We start from the raw sequence: 27,568 nt of genomic DNA on the forward strand, positions 1-27,568 counted from the left end.
GTATTTAAAAGACACGGTCTAATCAAAAGTGTTACCCTATTGGATGGTGTGGATCAGCTGATTGTCAGCTGACACAAGCTTGACTTATGCATCCGCAAGAACTGACGCTATATACTTGATTTTTGCTACAATTTGCTGCAATGTTATACAAAATTATATAAAAGTACCTAATTGACACATCGTGTTTTTGTTATTGTTCTTGTTATGTAAAACCCTAATAGACAATACAATATAATAACAGATAGATAGAGGGGTAAAAATCAATATTAATAAATAATATATTCAAATAATATTAATAATACTAATAATACTAATGAAACTCTAATCATTAAAAAGGTTATTTATAACATAATCAAGGTGCTATATAGCATTGTCAAAGCATGGTTCTTCATGGAGGCCTAAAAAAGGGTTCTATTTAGCAACAAAAGGGGTTCTGCCATTGTTGCCAAGCCAAAAGTTTAAAAGTGTAAAAGTTGTTCGAAAAAAAAGAAAAGAAAATGGTAACACTTTCTATTTAGCCTGTATTTATAATACATTATAAGGGTATTCTTAAGGCATTATAATGAATGCATAATGCATTATAAAAAACCTAATGATATGTTATATCAACTCATAAATAATCATAACAATGATCATAATACTTACGTATTTGTGGTTATAGGTTTAAGAGTATGATTATATAGAACACACAATGAACACCATATTAAATCTACTTCATTTACAGTATAATGCACTGCATCATATCTTGACATTGTTTATTTAGGATCGCCTCAGTATCTAACTACAGCGATCCATCAGCTGGTTCTGACGTGATAATAGGGCGCCCATGGTTGGAGCAGCATAACCCCATCATCTCATGGAAAACCGGCAAAGTCCTGAAGTGGGGCGAATCCTGTTTCCAAGGCTGTCTATCTAGATTCCCTGTTCCATCCAATCCTCTCCCAAAACCACTACCCGTCTATACCACCTCCATGGAAAGCCCAGTTAAGAGACAGTCTATCAACATTCCACCATGTTACGCCCCCTTCAGTGACATCTTCTGCCCCAAATGGGCCTCCAAGCTGCCTCCACGCCGGCCATGGGACTGTGCCATCGAACTGCTTCCGGATGAGCCAGTGCCCAGAGGAAGGATCTATCCCCTCTCCATAACGGAAGAGAAGGCCATGGAGGACTACATCAAGGAGGTGCTGGCGCAAGGCTACATCCATCTACTTCCCCTTCTGCTTCAAGTTTCTTCTTTGTGGAGAAAAAGGACACAGGCTTGTGGCCCTGTATTGATTACCGGTCACTCAATAACATCACCGTAAAATTTTGTTTTCCTCTTCCTCTCATTCCAGCTTCCCTGGAGCATCTCCATGGTGCCACTGTCTTTACCAAGTTGGACCTCCACAGTGCCAATAACTTTATCCGGATACGTGAGGGGGACAAGTGGAAGACATCTTTTATCACCCCTACTGGTCACTATGAGTAACTTGTCATGCTGTATGGTCAAGTCAACACCCCCTCCGTATTCCAGGACTTCATCCATGAGGTGCTCCGGGAGTTTCTCCACAAGTTCATCCTGGTCTACATCGATGATATCCTCATCTACTCCTGGAGAATAGTGGAACATCGTCGCCACGTTGCGGAGGTCCTGCAATGCCTGAGGGCTTTCCAGCTGTATCTCAAAGCAGAAAAGTGCTCCTTCCATCAGCCCTCAGTGCAGTTCCTTGGATATTAAATCGATAGCAGTGGCATCCGGATGGACGAGGGGAAGGTGGACGCCATCCGAAACTGGCCCATTCCTACCACCATAAAAGAACTCCAGCAATTCCTCAGCTTTGCCAATTTCTACCGCCGATTCATTCAAGGTTAAAGCTCCATCACCAACCCACTCACCTGTCTTCTCCGAAACAAGCCCAAGTCTCTGTCCTGGACCCCAGTTGCCACGGAAGTATTCAATTCCTTTAACGAGGCCTTCACCACTGCTCCTCTCCTAGTCCATCCCGATCCCGATAAGCCCTTTATTCAGGAGTGGGCTGTGGGGAGGGGGGTACTGTAACAGACACACCAGGCTCCAACACCCACCAATCACAGCGCACACCCTCACCACAATACTAATCACACCCATCTGCTCCTCATCCACCTGCAATCAACCCCTCCTACAAAAGTCACACACTCAGTAACTGTCCGGTCTCATTCGCAACTAGGTCAATACCTACCTGCTTACTCCAAAGGACTAACCGTTTACCCTGCTTACCTCTCTCCAGCGATCTCCAGCGTCTTCCTGTCTCCATCATGTGTGTGTGTCATCGGCCATTGATGGTCCCCTTAACAGCTGTCTGAAATGCACCATCAAAATAATCAAACTGATATTACAATAAAATAGTTAAAAGCAAATGTGTCATATAACACATTTATCTGATATCTGATCTTATGGCTGTTTGGCTTTAAAAAATTATTATTATGTCATTATTATTATCATTATTATTAATTCTTAAGGTAAGATATAAAAAAATAAAAAATGGCAAAATATGATACTTTATAACTATGAGAAGTATAATCCATTGTAAAAGTTGAAGCCCATATTATAATACATTATAAGGGTGTGACGACTAGTAAAAGAGGAGGAAGCAATTGCAGGCAATCAGATGAAGTTTATTGAAATCAGAGTCCAGAATGTTGGCAATGGAAAAGAAGGTCTACGGTGGCGTGAGAAGAGCTGGATGGTGAAGTCGATGGTGAAGGTGAAGACGGTCAAATGGATGAAACCAGGAACGGACCGGAACACTGACACGAAGACGACAACACGAACACAATCCAGCACACGAACACGGGAGACGGTAATCCAGCTAGGAAGCGGAGACATGAGTGAGGATCTGACGACAGACAGAGAGAGAGGTGAGTGTTTATAGCTGAGTGGAGATGAGGATCAGCTGGAGCGAGACAATCAACATACAGGTGACAACAATTAACCAAACGAGCACATGGAGACTACGAGAGTACAAATACAAACACAAAACATGACACGGAGGAAACGATGGATTTCCTACCGTGACAAAGGGTATTCTTAAGGTATTATAATGAATGCATAATGCATTATAAAAAACCTTATAATATGTTGTAACATCTCATGAATATTCAGAAGAACAGTTTTAATGCATTATAATTTTTACTTATTTGTGGTTATAGCTTTTAAGAGTGTGATGATTTATAACACAGAACACGTTGCATCCACTTTTACAATGGATTATATTTCTCATAGTTATAATGTATTATAAAGCTCATATCTTGCTATTTTTCTGATGCTACTTTACTTAAAGCTGTCAATGACCACTTATAAGTAGTAGTAATAATAATAATAATAATAATAATAATTAAAGCTGCAAGCAGAATTTAACGGGGTTCAAGCATTTAAGGCATCTGAGGTGGTCTGAGCCAACCTGGATGCATGGATGACAGTTAATCGCATCCAAAATGGAGAACAGGCTAACAGACAGACACACACACTGAAAGTAAATGATTAGACAAATATATTAATGCTCTATAAGCATATGCACACACACACACACACACACAAAGACACACATATACATGCACAAACATTTTGTTGCAGATATAGGTATTTGAAATAAGTGATAGGTGACAATAAACTTATTGCAAGTCTTCTCTTTTTAAGAGTTTAGATGTCATTTTCAGGTTAAACTGTAATCATAATGTGGCAAAATTGTAAAAATTGATACATCTGTATGAACAAAATGGAAAACATCAATTCAATGAGATTTAGTTAATTTATTAATGTTTTGGCATTAATTCATGAAAACAGTACTGTTTAACTTAGCTGAATGAGCCCATTAGTGGTCTTCCGCTGCCATCTAGTGGTTATAAATTGCATTTACTCAAACAACACTGTGTTTTTAAACATAACTGTTATAGTGTTATTTCTTAAATTTTGCATGCTTGTTTAGAATGAAATTATGCATTATTTTACACAGTTTTGATAATTTGTGGGCTTTCTGTTTGTATTAATAGGCCTTTGTGTACACTATGCAAATAACATATTATAAAATTACTGATTTATAGTTGTCCAAATGCAATTGTTCAACATGTTTTTGATAATTATTGACTTTCAGAGTCTAGAGAATTGTACTTCAGTGGTTTTATTGATTTTCAGTTTAAACCCTATCACTAGTTTGCCAAAGTTACTTTTTAAAATAATCTTGAATATTTAATTAACAGCTTTATTGACAACATTGGTCCCAGAGGCAAATGTTTTCAGAATGAGGAGATCTATCATATGATATGAAGATCTAGTGTTTTTGAGTGAATATATGAGCATTTTTGAGGGATATATATATATATATATATATATATATATATATATATATATATATATATATATATATATATTTATTTATTTTGGGGGGGGGGGGTAACTTTCTATGAAGCCTGTATTTTTAATAGATTATAAGGGTATTCTTAAGGCATTATAATGAATACATAATGCATTATTAAAAACCTTAAAATAAGTTTTATCAACTCATGATCATAACAACAATTATAATACATCATAATACTTACGTAACAAATGGTACATACATTCATATATAACATTTTTGTATAACATTAAAATGTAAAAGTTGTGCATGTGTAAATTGACATTGTGATAAAAAGACAAACTAATAAAATTAATGGTTTATTTGAAAGGTTCTCAAATATAACGTTTCATTTGGTACATAAACATCACCATTTCCTGTTAATTTAATGTTTTCTGCATAACTGATATTAGCATTATCATAATATTAATATATAACATTGTCAGAGGTTTAAAAAGATTTACAATAAATTTAAAAGAAAATAGAATTAAATATTTAACTTCTGGTTTTGACAAGGCTTTATAAGAGAACTGTTAATTATCACATTTGATCTGAACACATTATAAATGGCACCTTTTTCAAAGATTTCCATTGACCTGAATTGAAAATGTTTTGATTAAAGGCTCTTTAGACAGTGGTGTAGCGAGAGACCCCCGGACAGGAGCGGAAGGGAGACGGGATGCTGGGAAAGATGCTCAGGAACACAGGTGAATGAGGAGGTGCAGTGCTTGTGGGTATTTGCCTCCTCTGACGGCGTGGCACATAACGAAAGTTCAGAGGAGGTTTGACTGCACGAACAGAGCTGCCTGCTTCCTCGGATGAGTCAGACTCGGCAGATTCAGTGGATTCGCTGGAAGAGGTTGGAATGGTGGAGTCTACTGCTGGGAGTGATCCGGGTCCTGCAGGGATGGCCTGATACACAGGGTCGGCTAGCTGAGGTGTTACAGCTCCAACATCTTGGATTGATGGCTTATGACCATTGGGAATATGAGCATTGTGGGCTGTTGTTTTGGAAAATGTGTCTTCTTGCCGTGTCGGAGTGACAGCATGCACCTGTGAATCAGTGACACAGTGATGAGTGACCTCCTTGGGGACAAATGAAGTCATAAAGGGATAGTTCACCCAAAAATGAAAATTACCCCATGATTTACTCACCCTCTAGCCATGCTAGGTGTATATGACATTCTTCTTTCAGACAAATACAATCAGAGTCATATTAAAAATACATCTGGCTCTTCCAAGCTTTAATGGGAGTGGATGGTAGCCCAAAATCTGAAGTCCAAAATATTGCACCCATCCATTATAAAAGAAGTCCACATGGCTCCAGGGAGCCTTCTGAAGTGACGTGATGTGTTTGGGTAAGAAAAATATCTAGATTTACAACTCCGGTAGGTGAATAAAGGCCTTTTGTAGTGAATGCGTGCATTTTTGTTAGAAAAATATCCATATTTCAATAAACACTTTTCTCTCAAATCCGTTATCTGTCATAAACCGAAGCCATTCCGGTGGATGACGCAGCACTTATGCGCAGTGCACGCCCCTCTGAAATATGCTAGTCTTGCGAGTTTGTTTGTAAGAGCAAAGGATGCAATTTCCTTACTTTAGCAAAGGAAAACCAGTCTCCTCTTGGTTTATGTTGAAATCCTCTAACATTTTTCTTAGCAAATCCTCTGTTTTTTATAATTCATGACCGGAATTTTGTTTTGTTCTCTTCGTATTCATCACAAATCATGCAAAACAATGTCTTATGTCATCCGCTTCAACTGCTTCCTTGTATGAAAGATAACGGAAGTGAGAGAAAAGTGTTTATTACGTTTGAAATATAGATATGTTTCTTACAAAAACAAAGGGTTTTGCTCGAGAAGGCCTTTATTCAGCCCCTGAAGCCATGTGAAGCACGTTTTATTATGAATGTGTGAGCTTCATTTGACAACTTGTGGACTGTTCAAAACTAACACCTGCTGAATGCATTGATAGAGCTTGAAATAGCCAGGACAATTTTTAATATGACTCTGACTGGAATTGTCTGAAAGAAGTCATATACACCTAGGATCCCTCGAGGGTGAGTAAAACAAAAGCAAATTTTAATTTTTTGGGTGAACTAACCCTTTAACTGTTTTAGAATGTCCCTATCCTCGCAAAAACATACAGTACATACAACGCAGGCAGTGTAGTTTGAATAAAATAAATTATAACTCTTATGAGTCAAGACACTCGCTAAAACCCAAATCACACTGCATGATTTTAGCAATCCTATAAGATCACTGCATGTCACACTGTGCGACATGGATCTAATACACTTGGCTATGGTATGTGTGACTATTGACTCATACGCAAAAAAAGAGGGAATCATTCACTGTACTTCTTTGAACTGTTGTAGTTTAAATAATCAATTTATTTGTAATGATAACGTAAGTTATTTTTACATTTGATTATTTGTTTAGTTTCATTCATACATGAATGCTTTAGATATAAAATGATAAAGATAATTTATTATTTGTTTCTAGGCTTTGTTTTCTACTGCGGGATTTTATTAATTTTTATAATGATTATTATTATTTTTATAAATCATTTTGAAGGTCTTTTAATTGAGAATGTCATTATTTTATTGCTCATTGTGACTTGTTTTGTCAGCACAGGTCACATTATTCTCAGGAGGAAGCAGATGTGCAGGCGGTAAATGACAACATGCAAGATGTTTCAGATGGTATGGCAAGTCTAACACATGGATCGGATATGGGTCACAAATGAAAGAACGTGTAATCGGACAGCCAAAAAAAAATCAGATGTAGGCAACAAATCGGAATAGGGCATCAAGACCTGCAGTGTAAAAAAGGCCTAACATACGCATGTTTAACTATCAAATTTGATGTTTATGAAGTGTTTGTGAATCCAGAGGATAGTCTTCGGGAAAGTCTGTTTTACGCACAAATTACCCAGAATTTACTCTTATATTTATGAATATTTAATGAATGAGATCCAATGACTTTAGATGTTGATGTTTTTGTTTTGTTTGAAGTTACCATTACTGGGGTCATTGCTTGCTTTAGTTGGGCTCTTTACCCTTGACTTTAAACCTTTAGAATTTATTTGGTGGTCACAGCAGTGTGTACATTTAGACATGTTTGTTATGGTAAAAAAAAAAAAAAGGCCAAAAGAAAATGCAGTCAGGTGTTTGTAATTAGCATATAATGGCTTGAATAACTGATTTTATTCGGAATATAATCTTCATTCTGTGTATTGGTGTTGTGGTACATGCTCAAGAAGTAAAATTTATGTATTGTTTATTATTAGTATTATTAGTTGTAATTTATTAAATAGGAGTGTGTTTACTTTTTTTGCATAAAGTACTGTGTAATGATGCAAATTTGAATATGACCTTAAACTGTATATGCTGTAAAGTGACGCTTGAGGGCGATAGTGAACTAAAGGGCAGGGAGCATCATTTGTATATGAAGTCAGACTGCCAGTCACTAGTGATGAGAAGTTCGGATCATTTTACTGACTCTGACCTTTGAATCTCCTACAGCAAATGAATACATACATTTTTGAGTCACCTCATTCATTTAGTTCATTTTAGCAATGTGTAATTAAAATGTTATGTGTTACTTCCCTAAAACAGCTACTACTTACAAAAAATGTTGATCACACTACAAAAAATACAAATCTATAATTCTATATGGCATGTATGTAGACTGGCAACGTTTCAGAACTTTGAGAAATCAATGTACCTCAGCCATTTGGACCTCTAAATAAAATTATTATCTTACCTAAATGATAAACTAATGATAATTTTAATAATCCATCTAAATTCTGGAAAACAATTAAAGTATTGCAGAATAAAAAAGCTTCAGACTTTCCACACAAACTGAATATTGAAAATATAACTATCACAGATGAAAATGTCATATTAAATGCCTTTAACGATCATTTTGAGAAGACAGGTCATTTATTTGATCAGTTTCCATCAATTTCAGTTGATCCTTTAACTTGTTTTTTATTATCTAGCACATCTTCAACTTCTGCTTTTTTCATTTGATTTTGAAGCCGTGCAACTTCAAGATGTTATCCAAACGCTGAATTCTATAGACCCCAAAAAGGCGCCTGGACCTGATGGTCTGGAACCCTTTCTGTTAAAGGTGGCTGCACCAGTTATAGCTGAGCCTATTACTTACATTTTTAATATGTCAATAAGTTCTAATCAGGTTCCAGCTATCTGGAAGCAAGCTTACATTACACCCCTATTTAAAGCTGGCAATCGATATGACATGAACAACTACAGACCAATGTCTAATCTCCCTGATCTTTCAAAAATACTGGAATCTTTAGTTGCTACCCAACTTAAATCATATTTGCACTCACATACTTTTTTAAATGAAATGCAATCCAGTTTCCGATCAGGGCAGAGTACAATATCCGCCACTTTAAAAGTCATGGATGACATCAAAGAGGCTATAGACAAAAAATTTACCTGTGTTTCTTTGTTTATAGACCTCACAAAGGCATTTAATACTGTGGACCATCCATTACTGGTTAAAACCCTGCTGAGAGCCGGCATTGGATGTAATGCGATCAAATGGTTCCATAGCTACTTGATCAATCGTTCACAAATGGTTAAATGTGGCAACGACATGTCAAACCCAGTTCTTGTTATGAAGGGTGTTCCACAAGGTTCAGTTTTGGGACCCTTTCTCTTCCTAGTTTATATTAATTATATTTGTGATAAGTTTAAATTTTGAAAGTATCATCTGTATGCAGATGATACAGTTTTGTATTCCCGTGCTCCCACAGCTGAGTTAGCCTTTTCAATTTTGGAGGCAGATTTTGATACCCTGCAATTGAAGCTGTTGTCAAACTCTCATAAAACGTCCCTAGGTTACGAATGTAAGCCTAGTTACTCGAGGGAACAAGACGCTGCGTCGAGCGCTTTTGGAGAACGCCTTTGACAAGAACCACTCTGAATATCGTGTGCTATCAGTCCAATGGAAGAGCTTGACATCACAGTCGGGGTGACGTAGCGACCAGGAAGCTATAAAAGCACGTGTCGTGCAGCTGGCTTCAGCTTCGAGTAGGGAAGTAAGCACCGGCAGGGGTGCCGGGAGTATGGCTCTGTGACGCAGCATCTCGTTCCCTCAAGGAACTAGGGTTACATTCGTAACCTAGGGACGTTCCTCTTAGGGCACTCGAGCTGCGTCGAGCGCATTTGGGGAACGATGTGCCAACGCTGCCAGACTACAAAACCCCTGCCTAGTGTGTATCCGAAGAGCACAGCTAAGGCGAGAGGACAGAAGAGCCAGGAGCGGCTCGCATATCAAGATTGTAACATGTGGCAAATATAGAAGGCGTGGACCATCCCACAGCATTGCAGATATCCAAGAGGGACACACCTGCTAGAAAGGCCTTAGAGGAGCCATACTCCGTGTAGAGTGAGCCTTGGCTCCCAAAGGAAGGGGAAGACCAGAGGACTCATATGAGACATTGATAGCCTCGACTATCCAATGACTAAGGGTCTGCTTAGAGGCAGGGGAACCCTTTTTAGGAGGACCGTAGCAAACAAGCAATTGGTCAGATTTTCTCCACATATCTCCTAATACCACAACCAAGAATACGGGACCATACTGGAGGAGCCTCAGTGCACCGCAGAGGAAATGTGTAACTAGGGGGTGCCTACCCACTGACTGATCATCGAAAGGGACGTGGTAAGCAGCTATGGCCGCCACGTACACCTTTAGGGTAGAAACTCCAGAACTGTACCGACTGGGCAGTTAACAGGGTCAAGCTGGCGGTCTCTGCACCATGAAGTGAAGAGTTTCCACTTCAAGGCGTACAGTTTCCTTGTAGACGGAGATCTGGATTGGAGGAGGGTCTCAACAACCTCGGTTGAGAGACCGGAAGCTAAGAACTGTGCCCCCTCAGGGGCCACACCCACAACTTCCACAGCTCCGGGCGAGGGTGGATTATTTTGCTCTGCACCTGAGAGAGTAGATCTGTCCTGATCGGAATCTCCCATGGAGAGCCGTCGAGGAGAGAGATCAGATCTGCAAACCATACTTGGCCCGGCCAGAACAGGGCCACTAATAACAGACGGACCCCGTCCCGGCGTAGCCTCGCCAGAACTCCTAGGAGCAGAGCGATGGGGGGAAAGGCGTACAGATGAAGACTCGGCCAAGTCTGTGTCATGGCATCTAGTCCCAGTGGAGCTGGGTGAACTAGAGCGAACCAGAGGGGACATTGCGATGTCTTATGTGTTGCGAAGAGGTCCGCCTGAGCTTTGCCAAATATCTGTAATATCTGCTTCACCACCTCGGGGTGAATCATCCATTCCCCGGGCCTCGGCCCCTGTCTCATGTCTGCTCCCACATTCAATCTCCCAGGAATATACACTGCTCTTAATGAGAGGAGTTTGTCATGGGACCATGAATCAAGAACCAAGGTTTCTTCCATACGTGTAAGGCACTAAGGCATTGCCGCGTGACCTTGATAGTTCGCAATTTATTTCCCCTCGGGGAAAACCCCTTGGTCTTGAGCCACCACTGCAGGGGCCTCATGTGCAGGAGGCCAAAAGGCATCACGTTGGACGCAGCTGCTATGAGCCCCAACAGTCTCTGAAACTGCTTGAGAGTGAGTGACTGGCCTTCTCTGACTCTCTTGACTGAGGAAAGGATTGACTCGATCCGAGCAGGAGACATACGTGCCTGCATCATGGTTGAATCCCATACTATGCCTAGATAGGTGGTTCTCTGAACTGGAGAAAGTACACTCTTCTTGGCATTCAGTCTCAAACCCAGCTCCCCCATATGGGCAAGAACGACACCTCGATGTCGCACCGCCATCTGCTCTGACTGAGCTAAAATCAACCAATCGTTGATATAATTCAGAATGCGGATGCCCTGCATACAGAGGGGTACCAGAGCCGCATCTACACATTTCGTGAACGTGCGGGGTGAGAGTGCAAGGCTGAAGGGAAGTACTCGATATTGATAAGCTTTGCCCCCGAAAGCGAACCTCAGAAACTTCCTGTGTTGTGGAAGGATGGATATGTGGAAGTATGCGTCTTTGAGATCTATTGTGACAAACCAGTCCTCAGATCTGATTTGAGCTACATCCTGTTTGACAGTGCGCATTTTGAACTTCAGTGACATTACTGAGAGGTTTAACTGACGTAAGTCTAAGATCGGACGCAACCCCCCATCCTTCTTTGGAACTATGAAATACCTGCTGTAAAACCCGGACTCCCTGTCTAGACAACCTCGATGGCCTCCTTCCTTAATAGGGTATTCACTTCTTGTTCCATCACCAGAGCCTGCTGGGGGCCGACGACTGTCAGTGTAACCCCATTGAACCTTGGCGGTGGACAGCCGAACTGAAGAAGGTAGCCTTTTTCTACTGTGTGCAGGACCCATTGAGATACATTTGGCACTATTTTCCACGCTGCTAGATAATGTACTAAGTCTCTCGAGACTGATCTCTGGTGTAAGAGGCCCCCGAAGAGGTGGCGAGCTTCCTAGCTCCGCTACGCTCGTGGGCGGACATAACTGGCAGTGACGCTTGCGGGAGACCGCTGCGCCCTGAAACACTGGCAGGGTTGGCAGACCGGCCTCCAGAGGGCACTGGGGTGAGACGGGCACCGTATAATGAGGTGGACACTGCTCTACCCCAGTAGGGGCTACCCTCAAGGTCACTGCGACTCTGGGTCAGGACCTCTTGGTCGAGGACTTCCTGGCTTCGATAATTGTCGACATGTAGGTTCCAAAGATTGGGACGTGGGTGCCAGAGGGTGCCCCGTCCCTGAGAAAGAAGGTCTTTCCTCAGAGGAATTGGCCAGAAAGGGCCTGTCGCGAGGAATACAACTTTGGGGAACCAGGTCCGGCTGGGCCAAAAAGGCGCAACCATGAGGACCTGCTCCTTGTGCTCCCTCATCTTGCGCAATGTCTGTGCAAGAAGGCTCACTGGGGGAAATGCATACTTGCAGAGGCCCAGCGGCCAGCTGTGTGCCAGAGCGTCCGTGCCAAGGGTGCCCTCAGTCAGGGAGTAATAGACGCAACCATGAGGACCTGCTCCACGTTCTCCCTGATCTTGCACAATGTCTGTGCAAGAAGGCTCACTGGGTGAAACGCATACTTGCACAGGCCCAGCGGCCAGCTATGTGCCAGAGCATCCATGCCAAGGGTGCCCTCGGTCAGGGAGTAAAACAGCTGGCAGTGGGAATTTTCTGGAGAGGCAAACAGGTCTACCGGAGCGTCCCCGAAGTATTCCCAAATCAGCTGAACCGTCTGGGGGTGGAGTTTCCATTCCCCTGGGTGAGACTGCTGCCGTGAGAGCTCATTGGCTGCACAATTGAGCCTGCCCAGGATGTGAATGGCACGAAGCGACCTCAGACGCTTCTGACTCCACAAGAGTATGTACAGTGCTCTTTCCACCTTCAATACCATGACTTAGGTGCCCTTGAGCAAGGCATCGAACCCCCAACTGCTCCCCGGGCGTTGCAGCATAAATGGCTGCCCACTGCTCCGGGTGTGTGTTCACAGTGTGTGTGTGTGTGTTCACTGCTCTGTGTGTGTGCACTTCGGATGGGTTAAATGCAGAGCACAAATTCTGAGTATGGGTCACCATACTTGGCTGAATGTCACTTCACTTTAAGAGGAGATAGCGAGTGAGTTGCGACATGCGGCGGGAGTGTAGACCACCCTACAGTTGATATACGCTACTGTCGCAGTATTGTCCGTACGGACCAGAATGTGCTTTTCCTTCAGCACCACTCAAAGGTGATTGGGCTCTTGGGCGAGATCCCCCATTCGTCAGTCTCTTTCTGATGTAACGTAGAACGTGACCGACTAAAGGAGCTGGTCACTGCTAATTGCAGTTGTTTTGCCAATTCTACTACCACTTAACTCTTTTTTTTGAACTTATGATTTAATAATGTTGTGTCTGTGATCAGTATTATGTAAGGTATTGTGTAATATCTAAATGTATGCACTGCTGTGCTGTGTTTCAGTGTTGTATAATATTTTGTTGTGGAGACTTGTTTGTTGAGTTTTCTGTTGTATGAAATTATGAAGTTGTTTTGTTTTTATTGTGGCTTGTTATATGTTTAATTCTGCTATTTATATGCCACCAGAAGCTCTGCCTCTTCTGTGTTTGTAACATTACTTTTTTAACACTGAGAGTGGATTATGTCAACATGAGCAGTGTTAATTTAACACTGAGGATTTTTGCTGTGCAGGTAAAGTTAAAAATAATTTTATTTGGTAAAATGTCTTTACAAAACAAGAATGACAGCTTTGTACAGTCCAGCACAAACTTATTCCTCCTGCAAGTATCCCCTGTTGTAAAGATTTAATGAAACTGAATAACTTACATCTGTGTTTGGCTACATCTGATAGCTTCATAGCATTTCATTTTATAGATTTGGTATTACTGCAAAAATGTAGATTATGTAGAAATTGTATTGTATCACAAAATAATTGGGGGGGGAATTTGTATTTTTTTCTGACTGACTTCATGCAAAAAGCAAACATATATCACAAGCAATGTAGTCTGATTATGAAACAACTGACCCTTGTGAGAAGTTTGTAAAGAGTTGGCTCACATTTTTTATTATTATTATTATTATTATTATTATTATTATTATTATTATTATTATTATTATGATTATTTTCCAATTATAAATAATGATAATGATCAAATATAAATATAAATATAAATAATATAAATAACTCTAATGTTTTCTCAGCATGTAAGTCATTCTATATTTAGGGGTACATTTCATGTCAGCTAAAAAGTCAGAAAATCAGTATTCATTTTGATAAATAAATCAGGTGGTTGAATAATATATACCCTTAATGTGCTAAATAAATTGTTTGGCAAGCTAAAGCTCTAATGACTTTTTAAATATGTTTAATGAAAATGAACATTTGATTCATTATTTTTTTAACTGTGTTATGGACAAATGTTGTGTAAATGAAACGTGAATGAAGTCCCATATGATTAAAGATTTGTTTGAAGGTTTGAATGAGTATATTCAATTCAATTCAGAGTTTTTCAAGGTTAAATGTCTAACTGATTTGAAAATATGAATTTGGGGCTTCATAATGGGTGTATTGTGGGATGCTATCATGAAGGATGATACTTTTCTTTAACAAAAATCAACAGTATGCTGTATTTATTGTTATTCACCATCCTCACCAGAGATATCCCCATCTTTTTTTCTGACAGTTTAGTTCACATTTAAAATAATTTTGCTGAAAAACAGCTCAGCTTGAGACATAAACATGAAACATAAAAAAACACACATAACAAACTTGACAAAATAACACAGTTGGCAAATAAGAATGAACTTCATATCCATGAAGCATTTTAAAAACACACATTATTATTTATATTTTAAAGTTAATAAATATATATTTACTATTATAACGGTAAACGAAGTCACTACTAGGCAGTAATAGATATATGCCAAATCTCTAATATTATATAGGTTCAAGAGGAATTCTGAATGCATCACATGACTTTGGACATGCAATTTTGGAACAAACCATTGCCTTTGACAAACCACAGTTGATACTGATTTCTCCGACACACAGAATGGGTATTACATTTTTTTTACACGTCTTTGTTGCAATTTAATGGTTATTTTGGACAAATATTTAGGAGAAATATATACAGAAACATGTATTTGAGCTAATCTGAATTGCAAAACCTCACATTTACTAATTCCGACAGCACAAAAACAGCTAATTCCAGTATAGAATATGCTATTTTTGCAAGATAAAAGATGGATATCTGTTGGATTTTTTTATTAAATGAATTAGAAATGTCCCCTGATATAAATTGATCATTGTTTAAAGTGAAAAGTTATTGAAAAACTAGTAAAATATTTAATAGAGTGCATGGACATGACATGTATACTCCAATTATAGAATGACTCATAAAAAATTTTCAGAAAAACAGTGGAATCATTATACCACCATTTGCTTGCTGCTAGTAGCATTGAAACTTCACACTTCCTGCTTTAAATTGGGGATTGATCAAATCTTTTTTTCCTATCGCTAAGAATAATCAGATAGAGCAATAAAATATGGCATTGCCTTCAAGTCCTCCTTGAAAGTTCCTACAGTATAATATTCCTGTCAAAATAACTTGTTAAACAGGAAAAAAAAAACTGTTTTACTAGACACAAGACAGGAAGTGTTTTTTTTTTTTTTTTTTTTTTTTTTTTTAGCATTGATGCAACAAAAATGTTGATCAAGAGCAAAGAGATGTGCAGGTGGTGTGTAACTGATGCTGACATTATCTGGATAAATCAACATGAAATGATAAGGACAAAAGCAGAAAGAAAGGAATTACAACAGTCCATTTTAGCCTTTTCCTTTAGACTTTTCTGTAGTGAGAGGATAATACAGTGAGATTCAGATCAGCTCTACTAGGTTTGGCTCAGTTTCCTTCTGTTACATTGAGGTGTTGATTTACCTCAGTCATCTGGCTTTAAGAACTGGAAAGTTCTCACTTTCCAGAGTGTGACCTGGAGAAAAAACCTGACAAAAATAATAAAAAATATGAATATTTAGGGTACCTGTGGGCGAAATATTTCACAGGACACCTTCACATCTTGCTGGCCATGGCCAAAAACCTCCCCAACACAGAAACCAACAGGCTGAAATGAAAACAGACACATAGAATAACCACACTAGAGAAATCAGAGAGTTTGGAAAACTAGGGAACACTTAATCACATAAGGCATTTTATGATGTGAAAAAAATAACATAGAAAATGTTAATAGTGGTGGATGTTAAGTCATTCACATGGGATCCAATTTACATTTTACGTAATGGCTGCTGGCAGCAACTCACCTCTTTACCTTCATGTCCTGGCTCACACACAACCTCAGGAAATGAAGCGACTGAGCATTCCCGAACAGTGTACTCCACAAAACTAGCGGGAACAGGGGAGCTCTGAGAAATTAAATTAAAAGATTTATCAAATCTGGCCATGGAAGAAGTCAATGTCACCATACTGAAGGGTTGATTCATCCAAATAAAGCAATCTATCATTACAAACTGCATTTTTATTAAATGACTACTAGGTTTTGTTTCACAAACAAAAAGTAAAGCCCAATAGTATCTGCATTCAAACCGATTATGTGGGTATTAACGCTAACTAGACAGAAGGTGGTGCTTAGAGAGAAAAGGGCAAATTTACTGTTGTCTGGCAAATTTTTGCAGATGAAATCCAGTAATTTCAATAGGAATCTGTTTGAAAAAGTTTCCTGCGCAGAAAGTGACCCACCAGAATCTTGTTGCATTTACACTGATTCAAACAGCAGATGTTTTCAGCATGCAACATTTTGAGTGGATCTTAAATGGTGAGTCTAGCTAGTGTGATCTAATTTAACAGTGAACAGTTAATGTAGTGGAATAAAAACAACACATTGTTCAATAAAAGCAAGACAATATTGTCGAAACTAAAGCTAGATACTTGAGGTAATTACTCTGTTTTCTGTGCAGAGATTCTCTGCATTTTGTCTGCTATTTAAATGCACAAGCCATTTAAATTCTAATGAATTCTGATTAGTTATCAGTCCCTTAACCAAGGTTTATTATAGTAAAAGCAATGCACATACACTATTTAACTGAACAGAGATGACATAACAGAATTCAATGATGAACTGCCTTTAACTGTCATTTTGCATTATTGAGACACTGTTTTCCAAATGAATGTTGTTCAGTTTCTTTGACGCAATGTATTTTGTTTAAAGCACTATATAAATAAAGGTGATTGATTGATGCTGATGGTGTTGAAATTATACAGCCAAGTGATGATATCTCAGATCATTATTTAGTTTTATGCAAACTTCATATAGCCAAAACTGCAAATTCTACTTCTTGTAGAAGTATGGTAGTATGGTATGGAAGAACCATCACTTCTACCACAAAAGACTTTTTAAGTTATCTTCCTGATGTATCTGAATTCCTTAGCATATCCAGAGCCTCGGAACAACTTGATGATGTAACAGAAACTATGGGCTCTCTCTTTTCTAGCACCTTAAATACAGTTGCTCCTTTACGCTTAAGGAAGGTTAAGGAAACCAGTATAACACCATGGTATAATGAGCACACTCACACCCTTAAGAGAGCAGCCTGGAAAATGGAGCGCAGCTTGTGGAAAACAAAACTAGAGGTATTTCGTATTGCTTAGTGGGAAAGTAACATATCCTACAGAAAAGCATTAAAAACTGCTAGATCTGATTACTTTTCTTCTCTTTTAGAAGAAAACAAGCATAGCCCCAGGTATTTAGTCAATACAGTGGCTAAATTGACGAAAAATAAAGCATCAACAAGTGTTGACATTTTCCAACATCACAGCAGTAATGACTTGTGAACTACTTTACTTCTTTAAATCTATACTATTAGGGATAAAATTGTAACCCTGCAGCTGTCGAGGAACAGTTCCACTCATTCTCTACTATAGGAGAGGAAGAATTGAATAAACTTGTTAAATCTTCTAAACCAACAACATGTATGTTAGACTCTATACCATCTAAGCTCCTAAAAGAGGTGCTTCCAGAAGTCATAGATCCTCTTCTGATTATTATTAATTACTCATTGTCATAAGGGTATAGTCACAAAACCTTCAAACTGGCTGTTATTAAGCCTCTCATCAAAAAAACACAACTTGACCCCAGAGAACTTGTTAATTATAGACCGATCTTGAATCTCCCTTTTCTATCTAAGATACTAGAAAAGGTAGTATCCTCACAATTATATTCCTTCTTAGAGAAAAATGGTATCTGTAAGGATTTAGACCGTATTATAGTAAATGGACTGCATTTATATAGCGCTTTCAACAGACCACATGGCCATCCAAAGCGCTTTACAATTTGCCTCACATTCACCCATTCACACACCGACTGCGGTGTCAGCCATTCAAGGCACCATCCAGCTCGTCGGGAGCAGCTGGGGTTAGGTGTCTTGCTGAAGGACACCTCAACACTTGGTCAGGTGGAGCCGGGGAATGAACCACCAACCTTCCGGTTTGTAGACAACCTACATGAACCACTGAGCCACTGCCGCCGTAGTACTGAGACTGCTCTCCTTAGAGTTACAAATGACCTGCTCTTTTCATCTGATCATGGTTGTATCTCTCTATTAGTTTTATTGGAACTTAGTGCTGCATTTGACACAATTGATCCAAACATTCTTTTGCATAGACTAGAAAACACTTGGTTGGCATTAATGGAAGTGCAGTAGCATGGTTTAAATTTTATGTGACCGCCATCAGTTCGTAGCAGTGAATGAAGAGGTATCATATGGATCACAAGTGCAGTATGGAGTACCTCAAGGCTCAGTACTAGGGCTGTTACTCTTCACATTTTACATGTAACCAAAATTATGAAAATTTTTTGGGAAATTAGATAAGATAAAGTTATCGCTGACCCTAAACCGCAACTTCCTACTTTATTAACTTTCTAAAGTGTTAAATTTAGTAGAAAAACAAGTCAAAATGCTTATAATAGCTGGATCTGGCAACACGGAGGCTGCGTCTCACTCTCTCGCTCATAACTCTCTGTAGACTCGTTCACTTCAGCAGCGTTTTGCAGCGATTATTTTCATAAAACGGAAGCTTAACATTCTGAATTATACATGCAGACATTCATATGAGGACTTTAGCAGCAAATTAGTCAATCAGAGAACAAATTGTATTTACATGAAAAGTTTTCCGAGGTTCAGACCTCAGTGACCTCATAGCTGGCTACGACCATGCTTCCTGCTAAACCGTAAGTTTGCTTTTCTATTTCACACTTTGCTTTCTATATGTAATTTCTGTGTGCTTTTGTTATTTTGTTAATTTAACCTTTAGTGGAGTTTACTGTTTAATGTTCTATGTATGTTTGTTTGGTTACTGTATGGACTCTGATCAGATCTTATCTTTTCTACAGGATTTTTAATCCAGGATTTGTTCCAGTTCATGATAATGTTGCATGCTAAATGTAATGTGGGCTGATGAGTCGTGAGATGTGTGGATCCATGTGCAAGCTTTTATTACACAGAACCGTGTTTATAACAGACATGGGTAAAACACTGACAAACAGGTATATAAAGGGCAAGACAATGAATGTTCCTAGGGCACTCCTGGGTCTCTTGTCCCTATTATTAATTCCAAAAGCCAAAACAACATGCTAAGAATTGGTTGCTATTGTGGTCTTGTTCTTAATAATATGATATGGTTGGGCCAAATTCGCCCCCTGGGAATAATTTAGTTTCAAATTTATGCCATCAAAGGCTGAAAAAGACCCATATTTTAGTTCCTCATAATCAGTATCAGTTTTCTGAGGGCCAATCTCTAATTTTTATATTTGACACCATGTTGATCATGCCTTTTACGTATGTAGGTCCTGAGCTGCCCCTGGGGATCTACACTAACCATCCCCTTATCTTTTGGCTTTGGAAACTGTAAGAATGTTGAAGAACCTGTTGGAGGGCTTTTACACAGAAGCTCAGGCCAACTATGTAGGACACCCCTGAATTATAAGCTGAGCCTGACCTTGTTTTGGGAACCACAACCAACTAAGCTTGCTCCATGGCCTTCCGTTTGTCCAAGCCATGGGTAGGCTCCAAGAACATTGTTCTGGTGTCCTACAATGTATCACCAAAGGTATTGGATTGGACTGTTGTTGCAACCTTTTGACCTTCATCCCCCTGCATAATTCGCTTGAGATCTTCTAGGCCTGCCGGCCCACAATTCAGATTCTTCACAAGCTGAATCATACCGGCATGATGAAATGCTTTCAGAAACCTATTCAAGCTCGTAATCAGTCCTGTAAATCCTTGATCAGCCACCATGCCAATAAATACCAATTAACAAGAGTAACTGTCAAAAACCCTTACAGTAGGTGAGTTCATATCCTCCCAAAAAATGAATCAACCAGCGGATCAGGAGACAAATAGGCCTGTCTGGGCCACGTATCTCCTACAGAAGCCTGTCTGGGCTCAATCTGCTCTCCCTTCCCAAGTCCCACAGTTCTAAGTCCAAGTGGACTATGGAGGGAGCTTTAAACTTCCAAAAAGAAAACCCCTCTCCCCCCAAAATCCTTTGTAACAACCCTGCCAGAACTCTACTTCCGATCTATCGACCAATCTAAAGGTCATTCTTAAACTCATCAGTAAAGGGCACTGGCTTCCAGGGTTATGAAGGTAAAAACAGAACTATGCAAGCAAACCCCCAACCGCGCCCTAATACAAAGTGACTGGTCAACTCATGTCTGGAACATGCCTCTGGGATTCTGGCCCAGGATAAGAGGCACAAGGGAGGAAAGAGCAAAGTAACTGGCCCATATGGCTACAATCGGTAGGATTTAGAGCAGCTCTTTTTGGAACCAAACCAAGACTCTAGTTCGGATTTTAGAAGACAACTAAGTTTTTTGCCGATCAGGCCATAGGCCTTAGATATAGAGCAGTGTTTGGTACTAAGTTAGGGCTATCCAGAGCTGGGCTAAAAGAGGGTCTGGCACACAGGGCTACAGCGCTTAGGTTTAGAGCAAGAATTGGTTTAGAGTTAGATCCAACTATATCTGGGAACATGAAGTTCTTGACTGAACTAATTCCCAGACAGCAAACCAGACAGCAACCCAAAAAGGTCATAAACCAGTAATCCTGGTCCAGCACTGCATTCCAAGAAAATCTGAATATGAATAAATCGGTGCAAGTGAGACCCATGAAATGGTCCTGTGCATATCATGTTATTACCAAGTCAGACTGCTCTGATCAGGGTTAAGTGTCAGGAAACCCAACACCATACAATATCTGTTGTGACTTTATCCTGGAACGGAGCAAGGCCAGTGAAGTAATTGAAAATAAGTGTCACCTGCATCACTCATCAGTCACGAGTCCCACGGAGGAGCTCTGGAAGGACAGAAGGAGGAGTAACAACAATGAAGGATGAGAGAGGACCAAGCCTGGATTTTGTTTTGTGTTTTGGTTCTGTTTGTGTGCAACAGTTCTGCGCGGGGGTCTGTCGCACTGTTTTGTGTTTATTTTGTTAAAGTTTTATTTAAATGTTCGCTGGTTCCTGCCTCGTTTTTACCATCCTACGAATGTTAGTGTGTTACAGAGATATCATCAGGAAACACATTGTTAGCTTGCACTTATGCTGATGATACTCAGCTCTACATTTCTTCACGGCCCGGCGAAATGTACCAATTAAAAAAAATAATGGAATGCATAGTCAATATAAAAAAAACGGGATGATGAGTAATATTTTACTGCTAAATTCTGAAGAAAAAACAGAGGTGTTAATTATCGAACCTAAAACTACGGCATGTCATAACCTAGAACACTGTCTAAGACTTGATGGCTGCTCTGTCAATTCTTCATCATCAGTTAAGAGCCTAGGTGTGCTATTTGATAGCAATCTTTGCTCTGAAAGACACGTTTCTAGTATTTGTAAATCAGCATTTTTCCATCTCAAAAAATATATCTAAATTATGACCTATGCTCTCAATGTCAAATGCAGAAATTTAAATTCATGCATTCATGACCTCAAGGTTAGATTATTGCAATGCTTTATTGGGTGGTTGTTCTGCATGCTTGATAAACACATTCCAGCTGGTCTAAAATGCAGCAGCTAGAGAACCAGGAAGTATGACCATATTAGTCTGGTTCTGTCAACACAGCACTGGTTCTCTATTAAACATCGCATAGATTTTAAAATCTTGCTTATTACTTATAAAGCCCTGAATGGTTTAGCACCTCAATATTTAAACGAACTCTTATTGCATTATAGTCCTCCACGTCCGCTGCATTCTCAAAACTCTGGCAATTTGATACTACCTAGAATATCAAAATATTACTTAAACTAAACTGACCTGGATGATGACATCACTGAATTATGAACTGCTTTTAAATGAAAATGTAGCATTACTAACACACTTTTTTCCTATTTTTCCTATTTAATGCTGAAGTTGCTTTGACACAATATGTACTGTTAAAAGCACTATATAAATAAAGGTGAAAGAAAATGAAAGAAAGTAGCCCATCTGGGCATTGGCACAAGGGTTGAGGTTTCAAGGCATCTGTGTACAAAGGTTAGTCTTAGGGTGAGGGTCGGTTCAAGGCTAGATTAAGACCCAACCAGCCATGGGAATGCAAAGTTCCTGAATTAACAAACCGCAATACAAAAAGGTCACAGCCCAACAATCCTGATCTATCATAGCATTGCATCACAGGAATAGAGATAAGACTATCTTATTATTTCTAGGTCTGTGAGAGATAGGGCTAGGACCTGAGCCTGCCCCAAACTCCACCACTTTTAGAGCTGCACCTTTAAGTTCAGGGCGTGAGTCAGTTAGGGTTCGATCCCACTCCTTCCACACATCTGTGAGGTGCACGTTTAGGGTGTGGGCCAGTTCCAGGTTAAATCTGCTTAGACCCTAAAACATGTGAGTCGAGAGTGTAATTATGCTTAAGTTTAGGGTTATTTGCATGCAACTATACATAATTTATTGTTATTGTAATAATAAGTACATGTAATGTGTAACAAGGACACCTTAAAGTAAAGTGTACCAACGTATTTTTATTTTTTCTGAGTTTTTTTTTCTTTCCCCTTCCCTTCTGAAATTATGGCCACACCTCTCTTGGCAACTATATGAAAAGTATCACAAAAAAGCTTGCTGCATGCCATCTAAGATGCCCTTCCTGCAACTATGTTTTACATTTATTTAAGACTAGGATACTTGAGCCCCTTTCACACTGCACGTTGATTGCCAGAATATTGCCGGATCGCCTTCTGTGTGAAGGCAAACACATCCTGGGATTGATCCCGGGTTGGGGACCTAGTAACATTGCCAGGTTCAGTCCCGGAAAAAGCGCTGTGTGAACAAAAACCAAAACTGATGCCGTAAAGGCTGTGTCGTAGTGATGACGCATGTTATCACATGACTCTTTTAGCGGGTGTTTTGAAGGCAGATCAATGTTGGCGACGAAACAAATATGTGCAAACTGTAACGAAGCAGAGATCAGTTAGTTCCTCACTTTCCGCGCTGACGCTGAGATTGTTCGCCAGGTTCACTGAAAGTTAACGTGCCTAGTGTTTTCGACTCGTACATTATACGTCACATCCTGATGTCACATGTCTTTTTGTATTGTGTGTGAATGCATGCACATATTCCAGGTAATCACTGGCAGTGTGAAAGTGCAAAATCTAGCGACCCAGGAACAATTGCGGGGACACGTTACCGTGTATTTTCCAGAATCGCAGTGTGAAATGGGTTTAGGATTAGGGTGAGGGTTAGGGTAAGAGAACCAGGAAGTATGACCATATATTAGCCTGCTTCTGTCAACGCTACACTGGCTCCCTATTAAACCTTTTATAGATTTTAAAATATTGCTTATTACTTATAAAGCCCTGAATGGTTTAGCACCTCAGTATTTGAACAAGCTCTCAATGCATTATAGTCCTCCACGTCCGCTGCATTCTCAAAACTCAATTTGATAGTACCTAGAATATCAAAATCAATTTTCTCATTGCAATATCGTCAACCTAACCTGCAGATATTACTTAATCTGAACTGAGCTGGGGGATGACATCACTGAATTCAATGATGAACTCCCTTTAACTGCAAATTGAGCATTACTGACACTTTTTTTCCTGTTTAGTGCTGAAGTTGCTTATACACAATATGTTTTTATAAAAGTGCTATACAAATAAAGATGAAAGAAAATGAAAGAAAGAAAGTAGCTACATGCCATCTAAGATGCCCTTCGTGCAACTATGTTTTACAAATATTTAAGAGTAGGATACTTATATAGGAATTACTGTTGTCAAGTTTCATTCATAATGTTTCCCCCTGTAAAATTTCACAATATAACCCAGTATTATGGCAAACCTCAATGACAACACAGTTTAATAAATTGGGGAAAACTGATGAATTGTCATCTTTTGTAACCTGATGGGAGGCTCTGGTGATGGTGTTCACAGTCAGGCTAACAGGAAATGTGCTCTGTCGATTGTATTTAAGGAGTGATGTCCGAGCTGCAGCGATGGCTTCATTACTGTCTACGGACAGCAGCAGAGGACACTCCGGACACGTCAAGCGTAACTTCTCTGGAGGGTCTTGGGGAAGGAAAGTAGAGAGATTTGTTCTTTAAGTGAATGAGATAAAAGATAAATTGGAAGTTGCATTTGATAAAACAGCAGTGAAGCATTGCTTTTTCATTTAATTAGATAATTTGACAAAAGCAAGACCTCAAACCGTATTTAATCACCTTTAAGCAGTAAATAAAATTACTTCTGAGACATACCTGCATTTTATTAATGTGGTCCTTTTTTAATATGATTATATTATTATAAGCATCAAATAATCCATAAACCAACTAATCCATAAATTCTATACTTCCCAGAAGTAAATTACACGTCTATGGACAAAACACATGCTGAGAATCTTTTATGCTAGGCACTTCAGACAAAAGCATAGTTTAACCTATCCTGCTCGGTCATGATGCATCTATGTGATGTTATTAATTGTTAGTTGCAGCTGCGTTCTAGTTTTACATATGCTTAAAGGTTCACATTTTGAGATTTCTATTTTGCAGGGAACTCCTGTAAATGCGTGCAGAAAGAAATGGAAGTAACTGGTTGACCTGGTACGAGTGTGCAGTCATAGCTGTAGAGGTAAGAGAAGCCCCCAGATGTGTGGAGCACTGTGGTGTTACAGTTTCCAGAGATTTGCTACAACACAGGAAACACATAAATTGTCCATAAACCAAACGAAAACACCCTTTTTTCTAAACATATAAAAACTAGATTCTGTGAAACATCTGCACTGATTTACTTCATGGATTAATACGAGTTAGAAATGGGATTAGTCATAATATATTACTATTCAAGTGAGCTTTTCTCATGTTTCTCATTTTTAAAAAGTAATGCTGCTTTTACTTTTCAGCACTATTACTTACCTCTTTTTCACAATGCAAAGCACAGGTTTTAAAGTGCAATAATAGATTAAACAGAGCTAGAGATCTTAGTCTGAGATCCAGATTTGCATCCGTTAAATGCTGATAATAGAGCTGCATGCAGTTAATCTTAAACCCACGGTCAATATTTGTGAATTTACCAGATTACATTTTAAACAGAAGTAAACAACACTACTACACTGTCAACCAGAGGTCATATATTCAATCCAAACTTTACGATGTACAGTAGCAGCAAATAATCAAGGCGCTGAAGCCTTACTGTTTCCATGAAAGGTCTAATAACACATTTCTTCCATGATTTGGGACTGAGGACATGGCACTTGGTCTCAAGGACATCTAAATCAAGATAATAGACCGTTCCAGCTGGACCCTAAAGCACAGGAAAGTGGACCAATGAAATAAACAGGTTCTTTCAAAGATGAAAAATACATATACAGTCTAGCTTTGAATCTGTAAAAACATTTAATTGATAATATGAGTAGATCTATGCTTTTTCCACTGGTGAAAATGACAGAACCGTTTACCAACCTGTTGATGCGCCTGGACGTTTGTGATTCTATTTAGGGCAAATTTGTAACCTGTTTGTCTGTCCTCGTTTATGTACGTGACGGCCAGTCGGGACAACTTCTCCACAGTCTTGTCGTCACAGGGAACATGAACTAAACTTGTCCCAGAGACACACAAAATGTTTGCGGTCAGACAAATCCAAATCAGATTCAACATCTTTCTTTCTCATTAGAGACACAGTCTAGCATCCGTTTATACCAGGAGATGAATGTGACTTTGGAATCAGTTTGATAAACATTAACAAAATGATCAATGTGTGACCTCGCTGTGATGTAAAAAACGTGTGTCATAGTCTACAGGCTCCAAATCTAGCCCAAACCTATCCAAACTGATCCACAATATACACTTGTAAACGAAAATACAAGAAGAATCAATTAGTATTTAAAATACAAATAAACACTCAACCCCAGGAATGCTCATTCCTCCTCGTGAAGACCAGTCATCTGCAGCAGAGTTAAGTTCCTCACAAAACCTCTGTAATTCCTTGATATTAAATAAAGATCTTGATTGGCTAGTTCATGTGTGTTTGTTTATAGATAGACCTAAACTTAAAAAAGGTAGATATTTAGGTCCTGAGATGAGTATTTTGGCCAATATACTCTCTCGTACAGTAGTAATACTTTATTCGATCAGAAGATGGCGCTCGTATTGCAAAGATGTGACAAGCAAAAATAGAAATTCCATTCAGATCTTTGTGGATGATGTGCATACTATCCACCCTAAATTATATATGATATAGGTAATTTCTAATACTATTTATGGCAGGATAGTGTGATATAGGTAATTTTCAGTACTATTTATGGCAGGATAGTGTGATTTTGGTCATTTTCAGTACTATTTACCGCAGGATAGAGTGATATTGGTCATTTTCAGTACTATTTACGGCAGGATAGTGTGATATTGGTCATTTTCAGTACTATTTACGGCAGGATAATGTGATTTTGGTCATTTTCAGTACTATTTACGGCAGGATAGTGTGATATCGGTCATTTTCAGTACTATTTACGGCAGGATAATGTGATTTTGGTCATTTTCAGTACTATTTACGGCAGGATAGTGTGATATCGGTCATTTTCAGTACTATTTACGGCAGGATAGTGTGATATCGGTCATTTTCAGTACTATTTACGGCAGGATAGTGTGATATCGGTCATTTTCAGTACTATTTACGGCAGGATAGTGTGATATCGGTCATTTTCAGTACTATTTACGGCAGGATAGTGTGATATCGGTCATTTTCAGTACTATTTACGGCAGGATAGTGTGATATTAGTCATTTTCAGTACTATTTACGGCAGCATAGTGTGATATTGGTCATTTTCAGTACTATTTACGGCAGGATAGTGTGATATTAGTCATTTTCAGTACTATTTACGGCAGCATAGTGTGATATTGGTCATTTTCAATACTATTTATGGCAGGATAGTGTGATTTAGGTAATTTTCAATAGTGCAGATAGTGTGGTATTTGGACGCAGGGATACTGAGGTTGAATCTAGCATGGAAACAGGTTTTGTGGTCAAAGTTATCTGTGGTCGCCAAAATGTCAGGACAGTTAAACACATTGGTATTTTTTATATTTATTATTATTATCTCATTTACACTGTTTCTGCTTTATTTCTGAGACGTTCATCTCAAAAGTGTAATAATAATGACTAGATATTTTACAACATTAACTTTC

At 39.1% G+C, this 27,568-nt stretch overlaps 1 protein-coding gene across 1 annotated transcript; it reads right to left on the reverse strand.

Annotated features, from left to right (window-relative positions):
• Positions 1 to 4,662: 4,662 nt before the first annotated feature.
• Positions 4,663 to 26,099, reverse strand: si:ch211-262h13.5 (uncharacterized protein LOC571127 homolog). The gene is made up of 7 exons (XM_052589816.1): positions 25,850 to 26,099; positions 25,581 to 25,691; positions 24,989 to 25,076; positions 24,295 to 24,461; positions 16,205 to 16,306; positions 15,928 to 16,008; positions 4,663 to 5,408 (listed from the first exon to the last, which is right to left on the reverse strand). Exons 1-7 carry the CDS (start codon positions 26,042 to 26,044, stop codon positions 4,983 to 4,985), a joined length of 1,170 nt encoding a protein of 389 aa, XP_052445776.1. The 5' UTR covers positions 26,045 to 26,099; the 3' UTR covers positions 4,663 to 4,982.
• Between the last annotated feature and the right edge of the window lie 1,469 nt (positions 26,100 to 27,568).

Source organism: Carassius gibelio, chromosome B22 (assembly GCF_023724105.1).
Source record: "Carassius gibelio isolate Cgi1373 ecotype wild population from Czech Republic chromosome B22, carGib1.2-hapl.c, whole genome shotgun sequence".
Taxonomy (NCBI): Eukaryota; Metazoa; Chordata; class Actinopteri; order Cypriniformes; family Cyprinidae; genus Carassius; species Carassius gibelio.

What these genes read in the sequence shown, in the direction of transcription:
- si:ch211-262h13.5 (XM_052589816.1), bottom strand. Translation starts at nt 26,044, where the DNA reads ATGTTGAATCTGATTTGGATTTGTCTGACCGCAAACATTTTGTGTGTC. An exon ending in ACGTCCAGGCGCATCAACAG is followed by an intron (nt 25,692 to 25,849) that starts GTTGGTAAACGG and finishes CCTGTGCTTTAG; the next exon opens with GGTCCAGCTGGAACGGTCTA. An exon ending in TTAGACCTTTCATGGAAACA is followed by an intron (nt 25,077 to 25,580) that starts GTAAGGCTTCAG and finishes CCTGTGTTGTAG; the next exon opens with CAAATCTCTGGAAACTGTAA.